This window comes from Lytechinus variegatus, chromosome 1, assembly GCF_018143015.1.
Source record: "Lytechinus variegatus isolate NC3 chromosome 1, Lvar_3.0, whole genome shotgun sequence".
Taxonomy (NCBI): Eukaryota; Metazoa; Echinodermata; class Echinoidea; order Temnopleuroida; family Toxopneustidae; genus Lytechinus; species Lytechinus variegatus.
Window position 1 is genome coordinate 78,276,456 of NC_054740.1, and position 25,218 is coordinate 78,301,673.

At 36.1% G+C, this 25,218-nt stretch overlaps 1 protein-coding gene across 1 annotated transcript in view; it reads left to right on the top strand.

The window, feature by feature from the left end:
* Positions 1-14,450: 14,450 nt before the first annotated feature.
* The window catches only part of LOC121424104 (protein Wnt-9a-like), a 38,530-nt gene continuing 27,762 nt past the window's right edge, over positions 14,451-25,218 (top strand). Inside the window, exon 1 of the mRNA XM_041619704.1 lies at positions 14,451-15,079. Coding sequence (XP_041475638.1) covers positions 14,970-15,079 — 110 coding nt within the window. The 5' untranslated portion in view covers positions 14,451-14,969. The remainder of the gene's footprint in view (positions 15,080-25,218) is intronic.

Below are 25,218 nucleotides of genomic sequence, written 5' to 3' on the forward strand. Positions count from 1 at the left end.
AACCTGAGGTTAAGTTTTTGAAATGATGTCATAACTTAGAAAGTATATGGACCTAGTTAATAAAACTTGGCCATAAGGTTAATCAAGTATTACTGAACATCCTATTAGAGTTTCATGTCACATGACCAAGGTCAAAGGTCATTTAGGGTCAATGAACTTAGACCATGTTGGAGGAATCAACATCGAAATCTTAACCTGAGGTTAAGTTTTTGAAATGTCATCATAACTTAGAAAATATATGGACCTAGTTCATGAAACTTGGACATAAGGTTAATCAAGTATCACTGAACATCCTGCATGAGTTTCATGTCACATGACCAAGGTCAAAGGTCATTTAGGGTCAATGAACTTTGGCCGAATTGGGGATATCTGTTGAATTACCATCATAACTTTGAAAGTTTATTGGTCTAGTTCATTAAACTTGGACATTAGAGTAATCAAGTATCACTGAACATCCTGTGCTCGTTTCAGGTCACATGACCAAGGTCAAAGGTCAATGAACTTTGGCCGAATTGGGTGTATCTGTTGAATTACCATCATAACTTTGAAAGTTTATGGATCTGATTCATGAAACTTGTACATAAGAGTAATCAAGTATCACTGAACATCCTGTTTTAGTTTCAGGTCACATGATCAAGGTCAAAGGTCATGTAAGGTCAATGAACTTTGGCCATGTTGGGGTTTTTTGTTGAATAACCATCATATCTCTGTAAGTTTATTGGTCTAGTTCATAAAAAGTGGACATAAGAGTAACCACGTATCACTGAACATCTTGTGCGAGTTAGAGTAGTATTCAAAGTCAGCACTGCTGCTATATTGAACAGCGTGATGCAGGTGAGACGGCCAGAGGCATTCCACTTGTTTTTTTTTACTGTATTTTACTTATTCCCATTTGAAGAACATTCCATAGTGTATCCATGGGCAGCAAAGCCTGTACAAAACACTGTTGTATCCGTCAACCATTTTTATGATGTGTTTGGACCATTGAAGGCAGTTTCTCTTCTGACCCTATTTACTAGTTGCCCTTTTCTCTATTCCAAACAATCCTTACTCAGTATACCATCCTCAAACCATGAATTGTGAATTGCATATAAAATGCCTCTGAAGCTAAGTTTAGGCAAGATAAATGACTTTGTATGGAGACAGTTCAGAGAATATTTGGCCAGCTGATTAGAAATAACGGTCAGTTCTTTTCTGTGTATGAAACCATGGACCTACTACACAGCATATGGAGAAGATGTGTTATGAAGAAACCTAAGAATTATTTTCAAACTCAGTGCAACTCTCCTCTCATGTTTTCTTTTGAGAAATTCAAGCACATTGTATCAATTGTGAACCATTGGAAGACTTAGGGCTCATTTCATAGAAAAATATCATGGCAAGTTCCATGGTAAAAGGGTTCAACGGGTTATCTTGATCACTGTTTCCATGGTAGTTACCATAATAGCATTGTCATTAACATTCAAATAAATGCTTTACCGGTCTTCTTGTGAGGAAGCTATGATTTTACAAATTACATGATTTCAAATTTCCAGAGAAAGTGCCTGCTTGTATTTCATCGAAGGACATTTAAGCCTATTCTTCTTTCTTCTTGAGTAAATACACTTCATCATTATTCAGAAACACACCACAAGCTGATTAGAAGCATAAATGATTTGAATTGATCACATTTTTTCAGAGTGAATCACATTGGAAAGTGAATGCAATTGCAAACTCATTCTTATAACTGTTGTATTCTTAGAACTCAGTACTCCATAGAATATCATGTCAATGACTGATGTTTCAGATTTACTCTGAAAGGGTTGTAAATGATGGAATAAACCTTCATTGTTCTATAAATTTCTTTGATTTTATACAATTCGTCAGACACAACAGTGTTTTCTCTATGGTTAGTCTTCAGTGTATTGTCTTGTGTTTCATGGCATATTTTAATATTGAATGTAATAGTCACCATTACACATTGAATGACATGTGTCTTTGTTACATTACTTTTTTCACATTACTTCTTAAAGGTCAAGTCCACCCCAGAAAAAAGTTGATTTGAATAAATAGAGAAAAATCAAACTAGCATATTGCTGAAAATTTCATCAAAATTGGATGCAAAATATTTTTATATTTAAAGTTTCGCTTATATTTCACAAAACAGTAATATGCACAACTCGGTGACATGCAAATGAGACAGTCGTTGATGTCCCTCACTCACTATTTCTTTTGTTTTTTATTGTTTGAATTATACAATATTTCATTTTTTACATATTTGACAATAAGGACCAAGTTGACTGAACCATATAGTATTAAGCAAGGCTAATTCCACATGTTAAGGGAGGAATTAATTGTTTCATGTTAATAAGGAGAAAATTAGAATATTTCAGATAATAAAATACAAAAGAAATAGTGAGTGGGTGATGTCATCAGTCTCCTCATTTGCTTACCAATCAGGATATGCATATAACTGTTTTGCGAAATTAAGTGAAACTTTAAACTGTAATATTTTATTTTACGTCCGATTTTGTTAAAAACTTCAGTGTTATGCTTGTTGGATTTTTCTCTTTTCATTATAATCAACTCTTTATTGGGGTGGACTTGTCCTTTAAAGGGCCAAGCATCCATCAAATACATTTGTTATTGAGATATTTTAACAGGATATTATTACTGAATTACTACATGAAGTAGTAATGTCAGAGACCTCTTTGTTGATAATGATACCAAACTAACACTTATTTTCTCATATATCGACAATACTGAAACACTTTAGTTTCCAAAGGGAATTTGAAGTAATGTTAATGTTGATACAATTTTGATCCTCCTTCAATTTCTGTGCCAGTCAGTGATTTTAATTGGGATCTGTGTATTGGTCCCATGATAATGTGTACCTATTGCGTACATTCCAATGGCTCTGAAAATATAATTAGTATTGGTTCTTAACTAATGGTATTTGTATTGGGATGAGGAAGTTTCTATCCACTGACGTAAATTGGTAGCAATGCCACAGCATAGGAGAGTTTGGCCAACCCAGTTTGATTTGGGTATAATGTAACATACTTTGTTATGTCAGGCAAACAACACTTATAACAACATGTGTCATGCTATGACAAACTAAATTGGTCCTAACTGATGTGGGTTAATCTATACTACAGCACTTTATTTCATAGACTTGCTAATTAGCGTGATGCTGCTGGTACCATACAATGTTTATTAGGAATTTTTAACAAGAACACTCACAAAAAGGAATAGTTAGCTTTTTTTGACCTCTTGAACACACTGTCTTAAAAAGTTCTAATAACAGAGAAGAGACCAATTATAACCTAGTGTGACAAAACTTGTTTGTTGTTTATAACATGATTATATAAAGGATACTCCTGCATCAGTCCCCCCCTACACACACATATAATATATAAAATGATGTATTGCACGTGTAACTGCTATGCTTAACTGTACTGCCATTGTAAGAGGACTCTGCAGCCAAACAGATCAAGGTTTCCATGGTTACCATTATAGCAAAGTTACAATAATGATAAGTTATGAAACTGGCCCTTTGTCCCTATATTACCGCGATTGGCCAGTCTAGTTCAATATGATGATTACTGCATCTTGAATGCTTTCCCAATGTACAAATTATAAGGTTCATAACAGTAGACCACACCGGTAGGTCTTGTTGCGTTGGTTGTGACAAACTCACCAAGTTTTGGTCACCTTCTCTCATCAAGGCTCTTAGCCGAAGTGGTAACACTGCCCTCTATCCCTAAATACCATACATTGAAGGCGAGCATTCCATCGTTTGAAGTTGAAAGTGAGATGATGAGATGACACTGTCTTGTTAGTTGATAAAAACATGTATCTACTATAATAAACAATTGAATGTCCAACATTGCCATTGTTAAGGTCAATATAAACGGGGGGGGGGGGGGGGGGGAGGGACTGAAACAGAAGTGTAGTTATAATATAGATATAATTAGATTAGAGTATATTATAATGATAATATACACGTATGTATTTGTCAAATATGATTATTGTTATGACACAGTGAAAGGGATATATTATATATTAAATTACTTTGTGTATGATATAACATTGTATAACTCATAAGTACTAGTTTGTTCTACATTTGTAAGTACACCTCTATATTAGTAGAGCGGTGTAGAAAGAAAGGTGGAGGGGAGAAAGAGAGAGTGGACAGGAATAAGAAAGGAAGAGTGAGAGATAGGGTTGGGAATGGGAGTAAAAGAAAGAGAGAGGTAGTTGGAATGAGAGAAAAGTAGCGATGATGTAAGCCAACAATTATTTCCTCATTTTTATCGTCTGTGTTGCATCTATTTTGATATAAAATTGTGGGAAGCAAAATTTAAAAGTTCAACTTCTTTTACAGCCTATTTACACCGCAGTGATTTTTCAATCATTAAAAAATTAAGCAGTTTTTAAGTTGGATGATATTGACCTACAACAGTTGGCTTGAAAGCTTCCCTGATTTCGCAAATCCATTTGGCCGTTCAGTTTTCATTTGGTAATTACTAATAAGGGTGTGAGAGGGAAACGTTCCGGTCAAAGATGTAATAAATTATGAAATAAAGCAGCAATTTCTCTGAGACTTGCACCTCAGGCAGGACATGTCACATTGCCAAAATTGACCGTTGGCAGCTTCTCTTTGTGGTCCCTGAACCTACATGCATTGTACGTTTTATCTTTATAATTATGATAAAATTATAATGTAAGGAAATTGTTCTCCTCCCAAAGGAACTTATGAAGAAGAAAAAATAAACCAAGCAATAATGAAAGTAGAAGTAGAAATGATTATAAAAGTGATGATGATGATGATCAACATCATCGTCATTTTCATTATCGACATCATCACCATCACTCTTGCGATTTTAAAGCATTGGTATTTAGTCTGTGGCATAGACCACGTGCTCTTCCACATATTCTTTTTTACGATTGGAACTTACGCGAGAAAACTTGGAAGAAGGTGCATGATTTCCATACCTCTGAAATACCATGGATTCTTCTAGTAGAATCCATGGAAATACCGACCTCTAATTAAGACCATTCGTATTTTGGGCGGGAATGAAAGTGTATGGGCGTATTCTCTAATATATATCCGAGCGAAAGGCTTATCTTTAAGAAAGGGAAAAGTTGGGGGAAATGAGTCTTAATTCTAAAGGGCCAGTTGGAAAGGAAGGATCGATTTTAGAAAAAGTCCAACAAGGGAAAAAATATGATAAGTAGGTTGGCAAATGAATTCTTCTCTTCTGTCATACTGGTGTGAATATCACTGATCATGACCAATTATTTTGAGAGGTGAAATTAAATTTAGGATAATCATTACCATCGCAGGCTATTGAGAGGAAGCATTTAGCTCTTCTTTCAGATTGATTTGATAGAGGGGATCAGAGAAAGATGGATTGAATGAGATTGGATATAACAAGATTGATTGAGGGGATGGAGAAAGATAGAGAGAGAGAGAAGCGTAAGGATATATGGAAAGGCGGAAATAGTGTTTTAAATGCTTTCTTAAACTTGATCAAAGTTAACTGTCGAAAAGTATAGGTTTTTTTATTTTAAAATGTACAGTACATAAGTAGTAGCGTCACGAAAGACGTCGGTCGCCAGTTGGTCTGCCAGATTTCATTTCCACACCCTTATATCCTAAATCATTTTCTTACTTTATGAGACGTGTGGTTATTTAGGTTTCATATTCATGATAATTTCTTGGATGATTGCGGTCAGTAGTTAAACCTTGTTGTATTGTGATAGCGAAAATCAACGACATTTTTTTCAAAGCCATCAAAAGGATTACCGAGGCGGTATATTTCTAACATAACGGAGTTCGCCTATTTTAAATGACATAATGCGTCAGCCTTCGGTAGCAGTGTAAAGGCCTGGTCACACCGCCGAGCGTTGTTGGAGCGGTCGTGGAGCGGTCGTGGAGCGGAGAGAAAAAAATCATCACAGCTCACTACCGTTCACCATTTTCGATTTCGATTGTTTTTTGTTTTTTTATTCGATTTTTTTTTCGATTTTTCCCCAATTTTGTGAGCGAAATTCGACCCTCTCTCCCCACCACTCCACGACCGCTCCAACAACGCTCGGGCGGTGTGACCAGGCCTAAAGATGGTATCTCTGGCGTCAGCTTGCAGAAACGCCCCCACCCCTCACTCTCCCTCCCGTTCCATTGCCCTCTGATCTGGTCATTTGACAAGGGGAAGGTGTCTGCCCCTGCCAATGTTTGGTATCTAGATATTTTTATTTCATACAAATTCCTATCCAAGTTGGATTTCATCGTTTTAGTAAGAGGGGAGGGGGTCTTACATTCTTTGAGAAAAATGATGAATATAACACGTAAGGGCAAATATTTATAAAGCGCACATTATCAGTAGATAATGAACACTCAATGCGTACAATGAATATTGGACAACATACACAATACAGAAAATATGATAAATAAAACATATCAATTTAATTAATTGATTGACAAGAAGAGTAAGTTTGTGACATTATCCGCTCACATTTTCCTTCCCAATCAATACAAAACTTAGGATATAATATAGTATTGATATTTTCATCCGATTGCAATAAAAATGTTCTGCATTTGTTCTTTTATTCTACTTTATTCATTTAAGATAACTAATTTCTGTGTTTCCTATAATCCGAGACTGCTGTATGAGGACCCCAACTCAAAAGAATAAGAAGAAAATATATTATCAACGGTCATTATTAACGGTCATTTATGACATCCGGTTATGATTCAACTAAAAAGACGTTTTTATTCTTGATAATTTATTGAAAATGGATGTTTGTATTGTAAGTTATTGTTTGTTTATCGTATTAGGAAGCACCGGTAATTGATGTGGGACATATACTATGCGTTCCAGTTGGTAAGAAGACGTCAGAATTTACAACCGTGTAAATCTCATTCACTCTGTTTAAAAGTCAGATATCATTCTGTCATCTTCATTTGGTGTTTTCATCTTGTCTCCTCATCGTAAATCTGAGTTCCTATATAGTTCTATTTCATTTTCAGCCGACAACCATATACTTCAAACTTAAAGTGCCACACCACCACGTTGTAATTGATAAGTAAATCAGGGGCGGGTTAACAAAATAACAAAATTCAGATTATTTTTGTTAAAAAGTGAAAAAAATGTAGGAGATTTAATTAACCTCTTCATGAATGTTGATCAGACTAATTTAGTTTTTTTTTCTTATTTATTTAATGTAGATTATGTCTGACAGTCTCTTTAATTGATAATGAGACCTTCGAACATTCATTAAACAAAATTTGGTGTGTAAAGTGTTTTGACAAAGTTTGTGATATTTATATACCATCCAAAATATTTTTCAATATCTTTTTTTTTATTTAGATTTGGAAAGAGCCCGTCGATTTTTCTGTACATAAAGTTAAAATCGACGACCGACGTCCGTGACATAATTAAAATATCGCTGTACTTGTTTGGGGGTACAATTTAGGAAATAATTGCAAAGAGTATCGATTTGTTTCCAATACTTGTTAAAGGTAGGGTTTCACACGCCAATACTTGTTAAGGGGTGCATTTTTAGAATATGGAAAATACTTGTTTAGGGTGTTTATCGACACCCCATGGTCGCGCATGGTATCCACTCGTCAATGGAAGTGCCCCCCCTGCGTATACATTAACCCACATACCCTCCCTGACTTCTGTTTAAATCTAGAGTTCTAGACCATAATAATTATTCTCTTGTCTGACTTGTCATCTCTTATTTCCCTTTCCCCGTATCTGCATCGTAAATATCTAGGTAATTGCGATCAGTGTTCCACAGGAATACATGGTTCACATTACTTTTGGCATCTATACACCTCAATTCCAAGGGGAACAACGGTGCATGCAGTTCCAACTCTTTTTATACTCCGTCATCGCTGTTAACTTTAAGGATAGCGTTTGCCTCCGTCCGACAAAACTTTAGATGACCGCAAATTCGAATTTTCTTGCCATGAACGGTGAATAAACATGATAAAGAACACCATATGTCAATCGGTCTATAAAACGAGATGAAAACGAATTTAATAATCGAATATACCATAGCCTACCTTCTCCATGTTCACGTTTGTTTCTCATACAGTTTCGTTATATAGACGGTAGGTTATATGTGACAGGGCCTTGTCATCAACGGAAACCAAATATCCAACGAATTCTTGGCATTCACCTTGCTTGTTGCGATCTACTGCCGAAAAATAAGGACATCGCTGTTGAAAAGTTCGGGATGACTGCCTTTTTACGAGTCATCAAAGACTTTGGATACATATGGGACATGCCTCTCATATAACGTCGAGTTTTTTTTCGGACAGTTTTCTAAAACGGATGTTTGTTGAAATTTTGAAGTTCATTTTCCCGCCCTTTTCATATTTGCAAAAGATCATGTGCATATATAACGGTGCTATGAAGATATACACGAATCTTACATAAGTTTCCCCTTAACTGTTATGAGTTGAGGGGTGACGATTTAATAATATAAAGTCCTTTTAAGCAACACGTGATAAAAATATTTAAATCAACATTTTTGTGCTGATTTTCCAAGTAACATCCGTTTATTTACCTTTAATTATCATTATTATTTACTTATTTTTGGGGTAGTCATGCTCCAAATAATTATAAGCTAATACAATTATGTTCCAATAGCCACATTCCGATTATGTCGTGATGATAAAATCATGTTGCTGTCTGGCCCTCATCCTCGCTACCTTTGCTCTAGTGTAAAATAGAAAGGGGAGCACAGAGATAGAAGTTGGACCCCTTTCGACGTTTTTATGCCTAAACATACATCATGTACATTGAATAGTTTTTTTTTTCCGGTGTCCACGTCTAATGTTTCGCCTTTGTTTTACTCGCTCTCAACATACTGGAAACGAACTGATTCATGAAGGATGTCAGCCGATTCCCCCTGGCAATTCCCCCACCGAAAAGTTTTCACTGTGCCCACATTTGCATAATTTGCATATTTGGATGTTTAATACAAATGTTTACAACTTTAAAAAGTTGGCTGATAAAGGGTTATATTTTCATTGCTTTCTGGGATATTTGTTGACCTACTCTCTCCCTCTCTCTCCCGACCTCTTCTCTGAAACTGTGCCAAATATGATTAGATATTACGCGGAAGTAAAGTGCAGTGATACAACGAAAATTGACAATTCCGTGAATAATGAAGATGTCGATAAATGATATATAGTGATTAGATGATTGATGATGCATTTTTTTGGTCTGTAAGTATTGAACACACGATCGCATGTGAGTTGTGATCGTCAGAAGTGACGGTTAATATCAATAGAGCTTTCCAATCTGAGATTGTGAATAATCAAGTAGAAGTGCTTTATATCCTCCTCCATCTCTCCCCCTATCCTTCCAGATTTCTTGTTTCTTTTGTGCTTTTTAAATGCTTAATGAAACAACTATTTATGGTAAGAAGTTTTGAACTCGGTGCACTTTTACGATAAGTATAAGCGTAGCCAGCGGCTAGAAAAAAAAATCATTAAAAAATCGATAATATTCATTAAACATAATTCATGATTTTGTCATGGATCTGACTTGTCAAAAACTTACTGCATATTTAAAGTAATTCAATTTAAGTTATGATGAAGTAAATTACAATTTTTATCAAATATTTCTAATCTTTTTTTCGGGGGGATGATTGCTCAATCCTATTAAATCCTAGCTATTGTTTTGATATTATCTATATATACCACCTAGACTTTACTTCGGCTTAATCCTTAAATACAAGATGACTGACAATTTGTCATCATCCACATTCCAGTAAAATCCTTCGTCTTAGGCCAATCTATGAAATAGCTTGTGTCACTTTTGGCATAAGCATACACCAACGGTTGCTGGCTATCATGCGCATGCGTGCTCGCATGTACATGGTGACAAACTCGCGACGAATCTGCGACAAACTGTCCTCCACAGGTTCAATATTTTGGCGCCAGCAGAAAGTAATAAAAGGTCATGATCATAATGACTGTAAATAAACCAAAAATGATGAATAATAATCCCTTCACCTGTCATTAGCCTAGTAGGATTTGGATAGAAAGGTATGCTGTTGTTTAGGCCTACATAAAAACCTTCACACACTCGGCGCAAAAGCACTTTCTTAAACCGTACGTACTAGTTAGTATTCATCACTAGACATCGATTCATGCTAAGCTTCGCATAATCATACTTGGATTCTCCATATGTTCAAGCTATCAATTTTTGAAAATTCTTTTGAGAAAAAAAATCACAAATGAAAAAAAAGCCGGGAAATCAAAAGTCAGGTCTAAAGTATGTATTCATTTCACTTATGCGCAAAAATTTAGGATCTAATAAAACAGTTATTTCTTTTGAAAATACGTGATTTTTTTTAATGATTGTTACTCGTTTTCACTCTCTAAAGTGACATGTCTGGCATGATAAGCATTAAACAACAATGTTTTGAAGATAATGTATCCATATGTATATTGGGACATCTATTGCAATGTCTTATGCGCTAATATAAAAGAAATGAATATATGCTTAGTGAATATCGGGAAATCAATATCGGAGAGAAGAAGTTTACTTGTTTGTGAAAGGGATGGCTGATAGTTGGAAGCCGAGTCGAATATATTTATTTGTTTACTCCTATAATGAATTACTACCTCTTTAAACCACCGTTGGTCTAACCATTAATACATCCAGCTCACAACCGATCCAAACCGAACACTTGCACATTCACCGATTACAGTGATCTGGCGGGTGTTTCATAAAGCTGTTCGTAAGTTAAGAGCGACTTTAAGAACGACTGGAGAACCTTTCTTTCGCGCTGAATAATATTATTAATGATGAATACCATTCAACACAAGAAAGGATCAGCAGTCGTTCTTAAAGTCGCTCTTAATTTAAGAATATCTTTATGAAACACCCACATGATCGATTCAAAATTGTGATTAAGTCGCATCAATCTTAACGTTTAGGTTTGTTTTTACATGTGTATACGGTTGTTTCCTCGAATTGAGATTGAATCGAGATTGAATCAATTACTAATTTAAAAGACGGAATCCATGGTTCATTGCACAAGAGGTACTATTATCGGAACTTTGGCATCCAGTGTTAACTTCTCTGAAATCCTTGATTTTGATTGGTTGTTTATAGCATTACAACCATTGTACAGTGGTAAATCTGATATGATAATAACTTTTGGTATCAGGTTTCGGATACCTATTAATTTGTGGGATATCGGCATCCACCAAAAAATGCATTTTTCTTGTGTATAAAACACACGTTACTCTGGAAAGTCCAATCTAATGAGGGATTTATTCATGGACATTCATTAAGTGTTCTTAAGAATACTTCCTTCTTCCTTTTGTAGGTTTGGTTGAAAGATTAGACAATTTCTAATAATGATCAGTCAAAGTCAACATTAGGGCCTATATTTATTTCAGGTAGTATCGTCCTTCTGATCTGAGGATGAAACTTGTGACAATTTTAACAAAGTTGTATTCCTCATTTTAGACTAGCATCATGATTGGATGTCAATTGTATTTTGATCCCTCTCTACCATTCAAAATATGCTTCGAAGAAAAATAAATGACCAAGCATCGTCATAAGATAAACAACAACAACAATGAACAGACTATCATTTATTATGACGAAAATGAAAGTCATAGTCAGGACATGCTGAAGATAACTTTGATACATTGATTGTCGGTTTATGCCAAAGAGCATCGTCTTTCTATCACTGAATAATTACGATGATGAGACAATCTGGGATTGTTTTTACCAATATATATATTTTGACCGAATTGGTGCAGTTATAACATGTAAGATCCTAGCACTAAGATGCTTGAAAATTCCCATCCTTAATTCAATATTTTTTAATAAACACAAAATACTTATACCTAGGCCTGTTCAAGATTTGCGTGTAATGTTCGAATTCGTAACTTTATCACTTTTTCTAATTTGTCTTGTTTAATGATTTGACGATATTGAATGTTGATGCTTTATTTAAGGAAAAAAAACACTCCTTGGTCACGACGGTAATACTCTAGGTCTAGGACCAGTTCCCGAAAGACGTAAAATAAAATGGAGAAAATGGAAAGCTGATATTCAACCAATGAGAACGGTGCATTTTTCCCATTTTACCTGCGTTCGAATTTGTTTTTGTTGTGATTAAACGCAACTTTTTTATTATTATTATTTTTTGTCTTACGAGGGCTCATGATGTATGTGGAGGCTTTTTCGTGTATGAAAGTTGTGTAAACGGGTAACACCATTGACATGATTATGATTTTTTTTTAAGTACAAAAGAGTTTTCTGGATGTCATTTAATGTCACTCGTTGACCCTCACACGAAGGTTCTATTCCCCATCTTCTTCGTGGTTTGATGATATTGCTCTCCTCCAAGAAATCATGAAGCTTGTCTCGGGTGGTCTTAAATCTCTGATGGATGTTAAAGACGGATTATTACCGTTATAAAATCGTTTTATGATAAATATCCCCTATTTAAGACTGTCTGTCTGTAATACCATCGTTATGAGTCTGGGCAGCTAAAGTCTTTGTTCGTTATTGTAGCTATTTGGTGTACTGATGATAGATTTCTAATTTCACACAGGAAGTAAACTCCTCTTAGTAAGGGAGTGGGGGGGGGGTGATAAATTTGCTTTCAGAAGCTCGCAACCCCACACCAATTGAACATTGTTATTGAGGACATCATGAACTTCACCCAATATTTAAGGAAAACGAACATGAATACATCATCATGGTCATCGGTGAGATTGTAATTGTGTAATAAGAGTGTTCTGCATTTCAAATTTTATTTTCAGGGGGGGGGGGCTGTTGCTATTTTGAGATTGGCTTTGGAAGTGCACCTATCTTTGCGTTTGTATTTCAGGGACTTTACAAATGTGAATTAATCAGACATGATCATTTACAATTTTAGACCATCTTCAATGTCACTATCCGTCTTTAAAATACTTCTCCTCCTACCCCTCCTTCTCCTCCCACTCCTCCCCCACCTCCTTCCTCCTCCACCCCTTCCTCCTCCTACCACTCCCCTCCTCCTTCTCCTCCTCCTACCCCTCCTCCTCCCACTCTTCCTTCCGCTTTCCTCCATCTACCCCCTCCTCCTTCTCCTCATGTAAGCCCAAATTAACTACAAAGAAAAGCTTCATCAATAAAATCTTCGTCGTCTTTGCCATGATTGCCACCATCGCCTTCTTCACAGTCGTCAATAGCAAAATCATCATTATCATCATCTTCGTCGTCATTATCATCGACATCCCACCGCCACTGCCACCCTTACTCTCATCATCATCCTTCACATCATGACCACCAGAGTCGTCACCACCACCATCATCATCATCTTCATATTCATCATCACTAAACCCATCCTCATCGTCATCATGGACATTGATATCGTTGTTGATATCATCGTTCAGCACCTCACGCAACGATGAAGACTTTCCTTTCCTTATTTATTGGAGGTTTATAGGCAAATATTCAGTGTCGCGATGGCCCCCATGGTCTTTGTCATCGTAGTCATCACCACCATCATTATCATCATCATCATCATCACTATCATCATCATCATCATCACTATCATCACCACCATCACTATCATCATCATCATCACTATCATCACTATCACCATCATCATCATCACTATCTTGATGATTACTATCATCTCCACGATCATACTCGTCATCATCATCGTTCATCACTGTACACTACGACGACGGCAACATTTCTACCGATTTGATATAGGGTCTACTTGTTTGTCCTTTAAGAAATTATTCAAACTTCTGAAATTCCCTTGACAAATTTTATTGGAGGTTTGGGAGGCAAATATTTAGTGTAATATTAGTTCGTTTATGGACATCTCGTATGGGGTGACGAAACCTCAAGGAAAAATGAAGTTTTTTTCTCAATAGAAAGAATATAAACGGGTAAGTAATCTCCAAGCTTTTACATTTCATTTTTAGATGTTATTACAAAGTAGGACAATTTAAGAGTCATTGAGCAATTAGGACATTTATGACAAGAAAAACATTTCCCATAACATGATTACCGAGAGTGGGTCAAATTCCTCGAAGGGCTGGCTTTTTTAAATTCAACTTTATAGACTGTTTATATGGTAAACATGTGTAGGCCAATCGCTTCGAAGCATGCTGTAATATTTCTGTGCTTACTCATCTTTAAACTTGCGAGTCACGTGATCTTTCCCAATTCATCTACTTCTTTTAAAATTCTAGGATACGAATCCATAGTGATGATATGGACGAAATTCATGATATTAATTCAAACAATAAATTCCAGGAAGAAATTATATAGGCTTAACAGTTTGGTCAGGTTTATACGAGGAACGTTTTGCATAATTTATGAACACATATAAGACTGGACAATTAATTACTAACAACGAAAACTGTTGTCGAATCCGATTAAAGTTTAAATAAGCAAATCCAAGTTACACGGGATATGAATATTCATGACCAGTCCACCTGTCATTCATTTCGTCGTTGCTGGTTTCTCCGCCCACTTCAGAACATTTCACCAATACAGGTCACTCCAGCTGTCGACTGCGAATGACGTCACTTCTTTGCCGAGATATGTGTACCCCCTTGCGTGGACTTGTCTCATGCCCAGCCGTCGGTCTGGCTGCTGTGAATCGAACCTTACTCGCGCAAGTACAGCTGGAGCAGACGACATCATCGCATTGCAAAATTTAAAAGTTTGAGCGCCTTCTCATCCGCGCCGCCATGATTTAAATCTTCCCCTCCGACCAATTCGTTGGATTCTTATGTTCTTCCTCCATAAATCATTGAACGGATTTATACTTATTCATGGTATATAATCCAGCTAGAGTTTGCCTACCTATCGGAGTTTTGAAAGTGTTCCAAGTCGATTTGCTTTCTCATTTTGTCCGTGATCTGCCGTTTGGATTTTTACGTTTTGCCTTTTTATCGGGCTGAGAATGCCCGTCGTCCGGGGGCTACCATGCAACGGAGTTACCACGGGGTGCTCGCTGTTTCAGCTATCTGGAGCATACTGCACACGATTACCTGGCTGCTGATAATGAATGCGCCCTTGTCTAGTGGATATTTTGGGTAAGTACTGATAGAAAATTGAAATATTTATTGAAAGTCGGCTCTATTATTTCATAACAAACCTGAATTCATCCTGTAAAATGTAGTGAAACTGCATCATTGGTTAGATATCCCTATGAGAATGATGTATTTCATATAAACGGTGTAGACGAAATGCACATAGTTTTATATTTCATTTTTTATTACGATAAATGTTTTCAAAGAGCTAACCATATGAATTTCTTTCTTTATTGCAATTATCAGAAATATATATTTACATCTCTGAGGGAAATAAGGCGAAAACGAGGTCTGTTGTATTCAAAATTTTAAGACATCTTATGAATTTAAGTTCAACCCTTAAACATTGAAATATGCAATTACATGATCAATAAGATTGCTGTTGGACAACATGAGAAGGTAATATTTTAAGTTTCAACAATTCTTTATGATCATTCATAGTTATTCATGGTCGTCGTTGTCGCCATCGGTATTTGGAATTCTGAATGGAATAACATCATAAAACGACCAAAACCCAGTATGACGTTGGGAAGCTGCTCAACAATCCCGCCCCAAGCCAATTTCTACCAATCCCCGTCTTCCATCTCTTTTGTTATGCGATTTCTCTAAATTTGTATCTGTATACTTAGTTCTCCAAAAGTGGTGATATCAGTGCATGGTAAATGAGATAATGCTCCAATTCTTACTCAACCAATGTTTAAAAATAATAGATGATGGACTCCTTGAATCTTAAACTTAAAGAATTGAAGGGATCAGCTTAGTTAGAGAGAGAGGGGAAGGGGGGGGGGGGAGATGAGGAATACGGGATTGCATCAACTCTTGAACTAAATAGTCGCTTATTGTAGTTGCAAAAAACATCCGTACAACATGTATGCCGCCATGCATAGAACACTGAGCTATTAGAAGTAGTCCAGTTGCGTATTCTTTTCAGCTCTTCAATTTGCTTGTAGATTTCCACTTTTAGATGTCTGGGGTATTTTGGTCGAGAATGTAATGTTTATTTCACTACACACTCCGTTACATCATACGCTACAGCACATCTTTCAGTCATAAACGATATTATATCAAAGACATGATGATGAAGACGAAAATGACAAATTCCTTGCTGGTATCACTACGATCACCGGCAGATGATAAGAAGAAATAGAAATCTTCACGGATGATAAAGGAATTTCCGCTAATGCTCTTTTTAATAGCCACCCCCATCGACGATAATTGTCTCGGCTTACAAATGACACGACATTTTTGGATGTTGAACTTCAAGCATCAGGCGAGGTTTTATTATTGGTTGAAACAATAGCGATGTGTAAATCTTTTCTGTCAGATCTCGGGCTGACACAATAAACCGACGTCAAGATAGGCAACCCTCACTGTTGTCTTGAACGAAGTCAGTAAAGTGATTCATACGATAGCAACCAAAGATGTTAAGTTTAAGTTCAAGTGGTTTTATCGCGCCACTATCATTTTGAGAGATGATGCATTGTATCTTAACGCACTTTTTTATGAAGAAGTTTCCGTCAAGGGGCAAATAGAAAAAATGAGTTCGAGATTTGTCGTTCGATCTATCAAGAGACGATTTAATATGTGATCGTGTCCTCACATCAAGAGTTTGAGATTTTTAGGATAAAATTCTTTAAGCCAACATTTTATTGACTTGGAATTCAAGTGATGACACCGTATTATGGCGTAGGTACATAATTTCATGATAGGGTTATTGTAGTTTAAAGAAAATACTTATTGAGAACACTATCATTGCATTTTTCTTATTGTGGAAGGGGAGGGAGGGGGGGGGGGGGGTAAGCATTGTCAATGCTGAAAGCTGACGAGATGTGCCACCGTTAATCTATTCACGTTTGGAACAAAAGAGGAAATTTCCCCCCCCCCCCTCCACTCTGAACAAGTTATTTCGTTAACAAACTTGAACTCGTCATACATGAGTTAGTGACGATTATGTTATATTTAGAACTGATGACGTCATAGAGTCCCAAAGGCCTATATGTATACGAGCGCTGCGGTACTATATATCTCATGAAACTTTTACGTGGTGTTACCAGGGATATCGTAATCACCTTCCAACAAGATATTGAATTTCAAATTTGGCCAAGAACTAATTTATCACCTAAAGATCACGTCGAATTCAGTAACTAATATAAACCTGATCAATAGATAACGATTTGTTGCTATGTCGGGCAATATTTAAAATAAATTTGATTGAACAAAACCAACACTCTAAAACACAGTCGTTTTTTTTACCTAATATTGGGTAGAAAGGGAACATGCATGTTTGCTGGGTACTTTTTTTTACCCCATATTGGACTATTTAACGCATCATTGCGTAAAATTTACAAAATATTTGGTATCTTTTTACACAACCAACTTGTATGTTCCCATTTTACCCAATATTGGGTAAAACCTTTTTTTTAGAGTGAATGAAACAAAAGTAATTTCCTTTAAATGAAATCCATGTTACCGCTGAGAAATTGTGATAAAATACTTGTATTTGCAAAGCCCTTAACGTGCCTTTGGTGTTGTATGAGAGATTTATGGTTTGGTATGATACGTTTTGTGATTCGGCAAGTTGACCTTCACCTGCTCCAAGCAAATCACTTGACACTGCCGACAATCGCACCCAAATTGATAAAAACGTAACGAAACATTCGTCCCCGTGAAGAAAGACATACAGAGAAATACATATGATGAGTCGTCTGATTTTTGTGGCTTTTGCTACGTTTTTTTTTTTCATTCATCCGAAAATGATGGTTATGCTGCATTTGGAATTAAAGCACCTGGGGACACCTGTACTAGACAGGAGTGTCATCCGACAAGTTTAAATGGAGGGAAAAGTAAATATATATTGATAAAGAATTGGTTGTTTTCTTGTTTTTTTTATAAATCTATCAATTCATTCATCTTCTATACAGTATTTTGTCTTTATTCACTACACTAATTAATTTTTTAATACATTTTCTGTTATTTTATGATATGCTAGTTATTGATGTATCTATTTGTTATTCATTTTTTATCAATAATATTGTCATCGTCGTTGTTATTATCATTATTACTATTGTTACTATAATTATCATCATCATCATCTTTAGTATACTTGTTATATCATTATTTATCTAATTTAGTTTTTATTTTTATTATTATTAAGGGAATAAAGTATCTTCCATTTGAGTAATTGATATTAAGAAGTCAGCTAGGATGGTCGCTAAAATATCTACTGCGTGTTCAGAGTTGACACAAATCAACAGCAACCCGAAATAATTAAGGTTCATATATGGAATTATATTTATTCAAACCCATAAATTTGCAAATATCCTTTCGACAACAATCCCATCAGTATAGCTGTAACACCAACAAGCAGCATTACTCTAGTGTCACATTTCTAACATATCAATGTTTAAAAACGCATCAGTTATCATTTCAAATTGAATTAAAGGACAAAGGCCAACAATATAATATCTACAATAGAAAATTAAGCTCCTCTGTTGGAGTAAACATGGTAAAAGAAGATTATCAAGGTTCCCAAACTGCATCATTGACAACTTACATTGAAATCAAGTTGATTGACTGTATAACTTATAAGGGTAATTTTTTTTCAATTGAAAATAAGCCCCACCCTATCCCTATATGGATTATCTATACGTAATCAATTTGTAAAATGTCCACTCCTGACATGCCAGGAGTGCCCCCCCCCTGGAAAGTGGTCATGTTTGGCAAATATAGATGTTGACAAATATGCCCTCCATTTCAATATAATAAGAAACGATTTGTCATGTTCCTTTTAATCTGTATCTGATTTTTTTTAAGTTATATAATTCTACAGAGAGGTTTGTTTTCTTGTAGCATTTTCACGTTACTGATGCGATCGTTGGCATTATGGATGCTGACATGTCGGAAATTTTTAATCCAACCCCCGTGTTACATGCATCCGATGTCAACGATATCAGAAACTCAGTGACTGCCTCAGTCCCACACGTTGAGACAGGTGCAGTGTTCTAGTATTTTGTCAAGTTTAACCCTTTGATACCGGTATAAATAGACCAGGAATCCAGGACATCCCTGGTGTATGTTTCCTAAGAATTTTGGCATCCGATGGGTTAGCTGACACTGTGACAAGACAAGCCCACACGAAGAGAACGCATGAGATGAATCGAAGCTAACAAATTGACGTCCATTGCAATACCAACATGTAATCTGTTCTTGTCATTTACAGTCTCTCAAACAACCAACACAGGAAAATTAAAGAGAACCCACGAAAACAACCAGGAAATAATTTCCATGTACATAAAATTTACGATCTTTTAAATGGAAATATATATACATATATTTTTTTTGGGGGGGGGGGGAGAGGGAGGTTAAAATGCCATAAAAATTGAATTGATTTTTCTGATCGTTTCTCACATCATGAGTCATCTGTTCGAAAGTGCCAGTATCGATAAGTATAAAACATAATTCTTTGTAGGACTTCGTCAGATAATGATGATTAACATAGTCATGTAAGAATGCATTCTAGATTTATTTGGTAGATTCTGAATAAAATTTTGCAAAAAATATGTCATAAGAATACAAATGGTTAAGCTTGTGTTTTTCTGAGATGTTGATATGAAATCTTGGAAATTCATTTTTAGAGATCGAAAGTACTGTCGAAGCGTTGTTGCTCTTTTGCATTTAGAAGTCTATTGGCTGATGTAGGAATGCGGAAAGAACTGGTGTGGTCTCTTGCGTGATTGATGCGCCAATTTTTGTTTTTGGACTGCATGCGTCAACGGTGATTCGGTCTTTGACGTGGTAAATTATGTCTATGCCAAGGCCTACACAGTATGTCGATAATTGGTTGTCATTTACCTTAATCATGGACTGGTGGCTGGTTCCCGGGGCTGGTCCAACTCTGAGGGAATTTTTGCCCAGCGACGTAGATTCAATAGCAGATAAATGTATTGTTTCATGCCCGTCATGACAAAGATTAACAGAGGGGTCTTGGTTGGAAAGTGGTGAATCGAAACAGGAGCTTGGTCCTTGATTCTGGACAAACGATACATTTACAATTGTTCGTCAGCTCTGAAAATTAAAACGAGACTGCTGCTCCGCTGCACCAATATTTGACAAAGACCTTTTCTTTTTCATTTGATGGGCATTTTCAAAAATACTTTTATTCTCCTCCGTACGTTGCTGAACGAAAACTCCCTAAACACTGCACCATCCAGCAGTTGCACATTGTTAATTGGCTTTGCACTGCGTCAGCGACTTGTGCGCCTTTCCAGGCATCGTGTCCGTTGGTTGCAATGCGTCAGTATTTTTTTTTACTGTATTAAAGTCTTTGACAAGGTATGTAATATTTTTGGCACACGATATTTCGATTTGTTGCCTCTTGGCTGCGATAACGATTGTCTGTTGGGACACTCGCTGTTGATGTGTCAGCATGTGCATGTGGTCTCTTACGTTGAAAGTTTGTGAAAAACAAGTTGATATTTTTTGTTGATATTGATCAAATTCATTTGCACGTGCCGTGACAGTTGAAAACGATTACATAATTATTTGTGCATTCAAACATCGAATTGACATGGTTTGATCACCTTCATACGTTTTGTAACCACATTTGAGTAGGCCCTAATAAAAAGGTTCAGCTTCACCATATCAAATGGCAACTCTTTGCAATGCCGCCCTTTTAAGCGTGACCGGTATAACATGCTGGATGTTTTACATTAAAATCCGTGCAATTATGTCCACAATGCGGGCCCTTATTCAATCCATTAGTATCATACCTCCACGTCACTGTACCGGGTGGCAGTAATATCTCTCGCAGACTCAAACAATTCAGAAGAAACGTCTCTTCAATTTCCAGAACTAATCATAAACAACTAATTCCTTCTCAAAATCAAAGACCCCCTCCGTATCATCATATCAAATTAACATGATTGTGCCATCGCTCATTTGAGATACATATATTTACTTTTGTTCGACGTACTTCATACATTAATACTTGTGTTTTATTGATATCGACAGTCATGCACTAGGGTATACCTGTTATTCCAAACTAATTATTATTCCATGTTTCTGAATGTATATTGTACACCCATGAACATGATGAATGGCATTACGAATTCGCCGTATGTACATAAAATATGATAAAACGGAACTTTCATCTTTGTCTTCATCTGACAATGTTCATGTTTGTTATTACTAGTTGTTTAGCTTTACCTTCCTATTGACATCTTCAAACTTAATTTTGGTCATTTTAGATTTTGAAGTTAATTGGCATGTTGGGGGTTGGTGCGAAAACAGTTGTGTAATAGACCAACACAGACATGGCAGAACAATATTGGACACTTGAAGATGATGTATCTCTCAAAACCCACTCCTTTTCACGTTTTATCGATTTGTTGTTAAGGCTTTTATTCAAGCATTTATGAAAAGTGCACTCTGGGCTCTCCGGAAAATCATAATCGTGTGAATGTCATTGTTCTCAACTGCCATAGCAACGATCGTCTTTAGGAAAGGCTATGAAGCCCAAGAAACAGAACTAAAGCGTAAAGAATACTAAAATCGCTTGAACGACTTTGTTTGCCATTTGGGGTATTCTACGGTTGCCATGATAGACACTCCAATAATGTAGCTCAAGAACCAGAAGCTGATAGACACTCCAATAATGCAGCTCAAGAACCAGAAGCTGATATTCTGTGCCAAGTTTAGACAATTTGTTCGTTGTTGAGATGATACCGTATCGATGAGACGAGACGGTGAGGAGGAGGAGGAGAAGGCCGAGATGTTCTCAAGAGTAACTGTGTTGTGTTTGATAATCATCCGTGGTGACCCGTGAAAAGCATCGATGTCCTGAAAGCAATCAAACGTAGCGAGAAGAACATCGATACCACCATGATTGACAGGTATAGGCTGGATTCCATTTTGGGTGGTGGACTTCAATTGCAGTTTTGTAATGAAACTTGCTTATTCTTATTTGTTCACATTTGCAACTCGCTTTCAAAGCAGTCATTTGATTAGCTGATAACAGTATACACTCTAAAAAAAAGGGTTTATCCAATATTGGGTCAAATAGGAACATGCATGTTGGTTGGGTCGTGAGAAGATAACCAATATTTTGTAAATGTTGCGTTGAAGTATCCCAATATGGGGTGAAAAAATATACCCAACAAACACGCATGTTCCCTTTCTACCCAATATTGGGTTTACTCAGTGTTTTTAGAGTGTAGTAAGCAAGCGGCTTCTTAGATTGTTCAATATACAGTGTAATGTTGCTTTTTATTTGGGAAAGTGTGATAATGTAACAGAAAAGTTGTTGCCATCAGAATGGGACCAAACTCTTGTCAATGAACGACATCCCCCTTTTTAAACTGTAATGAGAATAATAAAATTCGATTGGTCCACCTTATTATAAAGATGAATGAAAGAGGGCAAGGTAAAACATGACTTGAATAAAATAAATACGAATGAGGAGGCGCGATAGCTAAGTCGGTAGAGCGGGGGTTTCTGATTCCGGTGACCCGGATTCGATTCTCAAGTGGTGCGCTAGTGCCCTTTGGTAAGGCATTTATCCTCATTACCAGGTCCCTCGGAGAGGACCATAAGCCGTTGGTCCCCTGGTTGCTTGCTTGCTCACAGACATTCGTGCTTTCTTAGCAGTCTGGTAAAAAACCTCGGTATAATGACGAGGAAAACTGACCTATAGAAAAACAGTCCATGTATATAGTGAAAAGGGACATTGCTTTTATTTATTGCTTTTATTTCAAAACATTTATACTTGGCCAATATGACAGTCAAAATAATATTTCCAGGAATAGCAACGTACACATGTCCATTTCAATGCCACAGGCCAACGAACTACACTACATAATCACCAGGGAAAATGAAGTCATTTTTAGGATGTCGTAAAATCGTGATGTTCAGCTTCGTTGTAAAATGATACTTCCTCACAAATTATCAATTTTTACTTGACTTAGAAACCATGCTAACATGCAAATTATTGTCGAAGGAGGGCCAAACTTTCTGACTCATTATTGCTTGTTGGGAAATCCTAAAAGATACATTGTTTCTGCGTCAATCAATTTCTTCAGTCATCTGTCATCACCTATAAAGAAGATTGCTATCATTTCGTCACCCTCAATGATGAATTAGACAACCTTTGTGTAACGTAGAAGTGAGAATATTTGTTAAACTTGCGGGGGAAAATGTGCAGATGATGATTTTGAAATTTGCTAGGAAATTGGTAAAATGTTTGGTTTTTTTTTAGACATTATTAATTACTCACCATACATTAAATAAAGTCTTTTTCTTTTACAATGAGTAAGATGAAAACCCAAGCCCTCTCAACGTAGTGTTGCCATGGTTACGTACATGCACGAGTGGATCAAGATTAGATCCATCTTCACTCTTCCTTTATTTTTAGAAACATAAAAAATCACGCTCATGAAAACATTGGGAAATAAAACCTGAACGACTAAAAGCCCCATGATATACAGATTCTATTCAAGTCTTATCGATGGTCAGTGGGCATTGTTGAAACCAAGCAATAGTCGCTGAATCATGATGTTACTCGCATTACTATGACCAAAGCCAGACTATTATAATGTGATTATGATAATTCTTTCCAACAAACTTAATTTGACCAAATTCAGGTGAGGGGGGGATTTCTGGCACTCGTTGCAAAATGAGAAATGTACGTAATTTATTTTAAAGTCAAAATGACACATATTTTACTGATGGAACTGACATGGAACTTCTTGCAATCATTGGATTTGAAAATTTTAAAGCAAGTATCCCCATCCACTTTGAACAGCTCCAGCTACAAACTTAAACTTTTCATAATTGCCTAGATCCCTACCCAAAATTCAACATTTTGTATCATGTAGTTTAATGCCAATTATAATGATGAATAATATTCCACAGCTACATATTAATACAATAACTGCCATAAATACAATGTTTATATTATTGTTGCAATCTTTTTGGTTTTTAATGAAAATCGAATGACTATAAAATATATCACAATGTTTTGACCGCATATTCACAATATGTTACGGCTTTTTATTAACAATGAGCATTATCAATATCAGCATGAAGCATATTGGCCTGAAGCAGGAGATTTATGTTAAAAGAGCTCCTTAAAGACCGGTTCCCCCTTAAAGCAATAGGCATCCCAAAGTTTTAAATTGAACATTTTACAAGATGAACATGGTTCTCCAAAACTTATATATGAGTGGGGTCAAACGGTGGAAATGTCAACATACTAAATTTCGAACTACCGGTAGTATATATACATGATATATAAATGTGTGAAATTATACATGTACATCAGCTTTGGCAACTCTTTTATTTAAATATTTTGTGAAAGAAATTGATGAAGAGAACAATGTTAGGCGTAGCTTAACTCAAGGTTCCCCAGATCTAACTGCCCTTTCCAATTCGGCATATCCATCACTTCCAAATTAGAATGCAATATAATTTTCTTATTTCTCGTGATTATTGCTACGATATTCTTTACGATATGAACGCTTGTGTTCTGATAAATCTTCATATTATTGTTTTCTGTATCATAATGCTATGCACTATACCTTCTCGGCCCTAACCGTGTGCAAGTTCAATAACAACTGGTGAAAAGTGGTACCATATGAATCGTTCCTCATAGAAAATGATTTATTAGCCAATATTGTGTCATAGAAATTGAATTTATATATCAGAGACTTGCGTTTCGACCGGCGTCCATATTTAGAACTTCCTCAAGTACTGAGAAGCCTCTAAAGGTTGCATGAAATATGATTGTCATTTTGATAGATATTGATTGCGATATATTTTAACCGGGTATTGAATATTGCACAGTATAGTCTATTTCAATTCCATGAAGGACTTATAATTTATTTTAACAGTCTTTGGAACACGTATACACATTTAATACTTATATCACTGGAATACTACAAAAAGTTCAACGACAAAGGGGAAAAAAGAGAAAAAAAATGAATAGATGTGATAAGCATTATGTTGATATTTATCACAAAATTAGACTTTAAAACTTTTGCTCGATCGCAACTTTTAAGAAGTCTTCCCATGCACACGCGAAGTTGTGCTCCTTCAAAATCTTTAGCTCGTTAAGGTCCTATAAAAGAGCAACGAAGATGAAATACCTC